The sequence below is a fragment of the Oncorhynchus masou genome, chromosome 15 (genome assembly GCF_036934945.1).
Source record: "Oncorhynchus masou masou isolate Uvic2021 chromosome 15, UVic_Omas_1.1, whole genome shotgun sequence".
Taxonomy (NCBI): domain Eukaryota; kingdom Metazoa; phylum Chordata; class Actinopteri; order Salmoniformes; family Salmonidae; genus Oncorhynchus; species Oncorhynchus masou.
Genome location: NC_088226.1, coordinates 66,625,106 through 66,631,573, shown reverse-complemented (window position 1 = coordinate 66,631,573; position 6,468 = coordinate 66,625,106). Strand labels below are relative to the sequence as shown.

Here is a 6,468-nt window from a genome sequence, read left to right as displayed (position 1 = left end):
GTATATAATGCACCTATACAATACACCTACTGTATATACTGCACCTATATAATACACCCACTGTATATAATGCACCAATATAATACACCTACTGTATTTAATGCACCAACTGTATATAATACACATACTGTATATAATACACCTACTGTATATAATGCATCTTTACAATATATCTACTGTATATAATGCACCTATAATACACCTACTGTATATAATACACCTATTTAACACACCTACTGTATTTAATGCACCAACTGTATATAATGCACCTATATAATACACCTACTGTATATAATACACATATTTAATAAACTCACTGTATATAATGCACCTATATAATACACCTACTGCATATAATACACCTACTGTATTTAATACACCTACTGTATATAATGCACCTATATAAACACCTACTGCATATAATACACCTACTGAATACACCTACTATATATAATACACCTACTGTATATAATGCACCTATATAATACACCTATTTAATGCAACGACTGCGTGAAATCAGGCCTTCATGGTCAAATTGCTGTAAAAATTTATTTAAAATTCAAGGCACTTAACCAGCATGGCTACCACAGCATTCGACAGAAATACACCATCCCATCTGGTTTGTAATTCATTTTTCAACAGGACAACGAACCAAAACACACCTCCAGGCTGTGTAAGGGCAATTTGACCAAGGAGAGTGATGGAGTGCTGCATCAGATGACCTGGCCTCCACAATCACCCAACCACAACCCAATTGAGACGGTTTGGGATGAGTTGGACAGCAGAGTGAAGGAAAAGCAGCCAACAAGTGCTCAGCATATGTGGGAATTTCATGACTGTTAGAAAAGCATTCCTCAGTAAGCTGTTTGAGGAAATGCCAAGTGTGCCAAGCTGTCAAGGCAAAGGGTGGCTACTTGAAGAATCTCAAATAAATATATTTTGATTTGTTTAACACGTTCCTGGTTCCATGATTCCATATGTGTTATTTCATAGTTGACATCTCTACTATTATTCTACAATGTAGAAAATAGTACAAAATTCAGAAAAACCTTTGAGGTCTCCAAACTTTTGACAAGTACTGTAGGTCTGACGAATCATGCTGCAGCATACAGCCAGAATAGGCACTGCAGCACCTGCCCAAGACCGATCTGCTCGTCAGTTTAACATCAGTGGACATTTGATTTCCCATAGTAACTGCATCTGCAGTCGGGCCTTTCACCTGAACAACTTCTAGGGTCTCTAGAGGAAAGCTGATTATATGAAAGACAAGAGGACATACATTTGACATGTCACCAAAGGTTTTGAAACAAAAAGATTGAAACCATTTATTTTTTAAGGCTTGCACTCCCACATAGTTTGAGGGTAAAAAAAAACAAAAAAACAAGTGGGAGTCAGGAAATCAGTATTAAAGACTGGGGAGAAAAAACTATTTCCGCGATAGGAAACAAAAAGGCTTTCGAGACTGGGGACAAAGTATGTGCTCTGATGTGGAACATTTAGAATTCTAAATTCAGAAGGGACAAAGTATGTGCTCTGATGTGGAACATTTAGAATTCTAAATTCAGAAGGGACAAAGTATGTGCTCTGATGTGGAACATTTAGAATTCTAAATTCAGAAGATGTGTTAGTCGGTCAAGACTCCAAAAGAGAAAATGAAAGAGAAATTAAAAATAAATAAAAGTTGCAGTTTGAGTCCAGTTCAGACAGTGCACAATACATTTAGTAGATTTTAATATATTGATAATCAATTAGGGCACAGCAGGACCTTCCTGGAGAAGCAACAGAAAACACGAAGTTGGCAGTATTGTTCACTAACTTTAATAAGTTATACAGCATCAACTCTAAAAGTACAAGAGAAAACGTTCTGCTTAACAACCTCTTCAAGAAAGTCATTTAGGACCACAGGAGGTTGGTGGCACCTTAATTGGGAGGACCGGCTTGTAGTAATGGCTGGAGCGGAATGGTATCAAAAATATGTCAAACACATGGTTTCCATGTTTTTGATGCCATTCCAGCCATTAATATGAGCCGTCCTCCCCTCAACAGCCTCCATTGTTTTGGACTGAGAGTACGTCCAGACAGAACCATGATTTCACCTTGCTTTAAACCTAAGTCCAGAACATTGCATGTGCATTTAAAGTTAAAGGCATTGTTTAACAGCAGCCATTTAACTCAAATTCAACACCAACATTTCTTTCCACAAAATCAACACAATTGTGTCTGCCACATGATTATTCAAATCACAACTTCAAACTTTTCACAACACAATATGCTGTTTGATACTTTCAAACCACGTTAAAGTTACAACGTTTCATATCTGATTAGCACTAGTATCTGCAAGTTACGTCAATCTCAACACAGGCTGTAATTCCCAATTATCATCAAGCCTACTTCTTAATTCCTCCCACTTCAAATCATTGAGAGATGAACAGTTCCTCATAAAGCTAATTTCCTTATACATGTACTTACCATAGACAACCTTGTGAGAGGATAAGATGCATAGCTTACATTTTACCAACATATTTCAGTTTCAAGTGCAAAAACCATCAATAACATACATTTTTAGCAAAAGGTGTGCAACCACCTGCTTGTCCGTTGCACACATTCAAACTGGGAGGAGTTGTGCATTTGTGGGCATAAAAGTTGACGCACGCGTGTCCATTTTAATTCGCACGGCAAAATTAATTCAGCTGCGACTGGGGCTATGTAGGTAGAGCATTGTTAAGACCACTCATTTTTAAAATTCAAATGAAAACGTACCCATTTTTTGACGTTGAACCACTTGACTGTACCCCAGGCCTTTGTTGCAATGACCCACTGGTTCTGTATGGTTTGGTACAGCATGGTGCTTGCAATGCCAGGGTTGTGGGTTTGATTCCCAGGGTCAGAAAAACACTTGTTACTGACGAAACCATACTGCCAGGCTTGGCAACTTTAATCATTTGACTCATTACCCTTGGGCCTAGTACTATCCTCACCGACTGCCCTCCAGCCTTCTCCCCTCCAGCCTTCTCCCCTCCAGCCTTCTCCCCTCCAGCCTTCTCGCCGACTGCCCTCCAGCCTTCTCGCCGACTGCCCTCCAGCCTTCTCGCCGACTGCCCTCCAGCCTTCTCGCCGACTGCCCTCCAGCCTTCTCGCCGACTGCCCTCCAGCCTTCTCGCCGACTGCCCTCCAGCCTTCTCGCCGACTCCCCTCCAGCCTTCTCCCCTCCAGCCTTCTCGCCGACTGCCCTCCAGCCTTCCCCTCCGCCGACTGCCCTCCAGCCTTCTCCCCGCCGCCTGCCCTCCAGCCTTCTCTCCGACTGCCCTCCAGCCTTCTCGCCGACTGCCCTCCAGCCTTCTCGCAGACTGCCCTCCAGCCTCTCGCCGACTGCCCTCCAGCCTTCTCGCCGACTGCCCTCCAGCCTTCTCGCCGACTGCCCTCCAGCCTTCTCACAGACTGCCCTCCAGCCTTCTCACAGACTGCCCTCCAGCCAACTGCCCTCCAGCCTTCTCACCGACTGCCCTCCAGCCAACTGCCTTCCAGCCTTCTCACCGACTGCCCTCCAGCCTTCTCACCGACTGCCCTCCAGCCTTCTCACCGACTGCCCTCCAGCCTTCTCACCGACTGCCCTCCAGCCTTCTCACCGACTGCCCTCCAGCCTTCTCACCGACTGCCCTCCAGCCTTCTCACAGACTGCCCTCCAGCCTTCTCACAGACTGCCCTCCAGCCAACTGTCCTCCAGCCTTCTCACCGACTGCCCTCCAGCCTTCTCACCGACTGCCCTCCAGCCTTCTCACCGACTGCCCTCCAGCCAACTGTCCTCCAGCCTTCTCACCGACTGTCCTCAGTCAAGTCCTCTGGCCAGTATTGGTCCTGCATGTAGTGGTTTGAGGTAGCGGGGTCTGATAGAGTGCCTATGTCCCAGTCCCTCATTCTGTCTCGCATGTCCTGTTCCCACTCCCTCTCCACTAGTTTATACAGGTCCAAAGAAGCCAGAGCATCCTCCACTGAACTGTGGCCCTTTCTTCCAACCTGTTAGGGAAGAGAAAGATCATTGGTCATCATAGAGTCAAAATAACAAAGTTTGACACCCCCTGACCAACCCAAACACTGTCAAGACTGTTATGATCTGTCGTTCTATTCAGATCTATAACCTCAAGATGCTTTTAAAAAATGGTCACCAAAAAACACCTAGACGGCAGGAAGCACTCACCTGTATTTTCCTGTTTAGGAGGCCGTTTGTCAGGATCTTGAGTGAGACGCAGCGCTTTGTGGAGAAGCCAGCCAGTTGTCTGAGCAGACGTGTGCCACTGGTGTCCCTGATCATGTGACCTGGGTGTGTCAAGTCTAAGGCCAGGAAGTCGTTATACAGAGCGTGGCCAATCACTACTTTCCCCTCCAGTATTTGTAGTATCTGGACAAGGAAAGCAGACTGGTTAGTATTGGTGTCCATTACCATAGAGTGTAGAGGTGGCACGTAGCCTGGTGGTTAGAGTGTAGAGGTGGCAGGAAGCCTAGTGGTTAGAGCTTTGGGACAGTAACTGAAAGGTTGCTAGATCGAATCCCCAAGCTGACGAGGTAAAAATATGTCCTTCTGCCCTTGAACAAGGCAGTTAAACCCACTGTTCCTAGGCCCTCATTGTAAATAAGAATTTGTTCTTAACTGACTTGCCTATTTTAATAAAGGTTCAATTTTTTAAAATAATTACCAATGAGAGTATGCACACAAAATAAACCAAATCATAAATGGCTGCCTTTGCATACATCCTTTCCTTAGAGACCAACAGTTAAAATCTATGTCCAGTTGGGCTTTCCAGCATACAGACTGCTCTTTTCCCACAAAGTAAAGAACTCAAAAGAAGAGTTAATGCCAAAGCCAGGTGGTTATGGTCTCATTGCTCACCTCGGTCCTAGCCTCTAGGTAGGGCAGAGCGTTCTGTAAATGGTGCCTCTGGATGCCACTCCAACGGGTCCTGTAGTCGGTCACAGGCTGGCACGGACGGATGTACTTATCGTACAGGACGTTGCCATGGTAATCCACCAAGCTACAGCGTGCCAATTCACTAGTGCGCCCACCTAGCCCAGTGCCAACCATCTCACAGTCTATTGCCACCACATTGGTCGGGCACATGTTTTGGCAGGAAGAACGGTGTCCACTAGCTGGTGGGCTGGCCTCAGAAAAGAACCCGCTGTCCACCTCCCATCGTTCACTTAAAGCAGCCGCAACCAGCTTTTTGCCTACTGAAGTCTGCCGGTTGGCTACCCTGTTGTCCCCAAAAGCAGCCATCAGCGAACCCTGTACAATAGGGGTTACTCCACATTTAACCAAATTAGTCCATGAGTCTGTGGGTTTTAGGGTGCTACCAACTTCTAGACAGGTGTGTCTCTCAGGTAATTTGTCCAGCATTTCAATGTTTTCCTCTGTCCCATTCCTTTGTTGATGCTTCTTCCGTGTTCTGGCATTCTCAACATTATGAAGGAGCATTGCGTTCCGGGATAAATATCTATACTTGTAGATTAGTCCCCAATAATTGCGATGGGTTTTTACTTCTAATTGAAGTCCCTGCTTCAAACATTGTTCTTGTAGTATATCTGCAAAAAAAAAAAAAAATGCTGCCAGCTCATTAATTAATTATTTTATTTTTAAACGCTAAATAGATACGCAAGTAGAGAATCTGAAACTTTGACCTCACATCGTTACTTTTAAAGGGAAAATACATTAGTCCACTGATGATACAACCCCAAAATGTTTGCACCTCATTGTGACGCTTACTGTATTTGGAAAGTTCTACATCTTGAAAACTTGACCGCTGATCGGCAAAACATGTTGGGACTGTATCCGTGAATTAATGAAACAAATATTAAAATATCGTTTGAGTGGTATTTTCCTTTAAGAGTAGACATGCCAAAGATACATTTGTGTCTTACCATGACGCAAACACCAGCAACATTGGATCTGTCATCATTGGCTAAACTAACGCGCGTGCTCTGACAACGTGTTACCAACATGGCAAAATCACATGAACAATCAAAATGCCGTCAAACCACAACCATACGATACATGCTTAGCTAGCTTGATAGAGACATTGACGAACCAAAAAGCTTTGCAAACAAATAATATCTTAAAACATTGGTAGCATACCATACCTCTACTGACATGTTCGCCCGTCCGGAACACTCTACAAATGTTAATAGCTTGGCACTGATTGGCTTGTACGCTGGTAAATCCCGCCTTTGGGGTTCGCATTCAACTCTGATTGGATTATATAATATGCCTTTCATGCATTTCTACCAATCAAAGAAGAATACCAACTCCTGAACCGCTGTCAGTCATTTTACGGAAGAACATCCACGTCAACAAAATGTATTGAAAAACAGCAACAATGTTGCCCTCTACTGGATAGAAATGAACAGTTAGTTACTTTATCAATAATCCTCCACCATTCAAATCTGATTCAAACCGATTGAAACACTGAGTACGGTTAC

General features: G+C 44.0%; 1 protein-coding gene across 5 annotated transcripts; it reads right to left on the bottom strand.

Annotated features, from left to right (window-relative positions):
• Positions 1–1,802: 1,802 nt before the first annotated feature.
• On the bottom strand, positions 1,803–6,170 carry LOC135556702 (apoptosis-enhancing nuclease-like). Of its 5 annotated transcripts, none has more exons than XR_010458041.1 (5): positions 6,130–6,170; positions 4,886–5,574; positions 4,196–4,396; positions 3,535–4,014; positions 1,803–3,001 (listed from the first exon to the last, which is right to left on the bottom strand). XR_010458041.1 is itself a non-coding variant. In XM_064990092.1 (4 exons), the coding sequence occupies exons 2-4, from the start codon at positions 5,465–5,467 to the stop codon at positions 3,814–3,816; spliced, it is 984 nt and encodes a 327-aa protein (XP_064846164.1). In that variant the 5' UTR covers positions 5,468–5,574; positions 6,130–6,170; the 3' UTR covers positions 3,304–3,813. The 5 variants fall into 5 exon arrangements, 2 of the variants coding, with proteins under 2 accessions (XP_064846164.1, XP_064846165.1); XR_010458039.1 differs by having other exon boundaries at positions 3,558–4,014; XR_010458040.1 differs by lacking the exon at positions 1,803–3,001 and adding an exon at positions 3,304–3,450.
• Positions 6,171–6,468: the final 298 nt, after the last annotated feature.

Coding starts and splice junctions, on each gene's coding strand:
- LOC135556702 (XM_064990092.1), bottom strand. CDS start 5,467: ATGCTCCTTCATAATGTTGAGAATGCCAGAACACGGAAGAAGCATCAA. Junction 4,397..4,885: donor ACCTAGAGGCTAGGACCGAG/GTGAGCAATGAG, acceptor TTCCTTGTCCAG/ATACTACAAATACTGGAGGG. Junction 4,015..4,195: donor TCCTAAACAGGAAAATACAG/GTGAGTGCTTCC, acceptor CTTCCCTAACAG/GTTGGAAGAAAGGGCCACAG.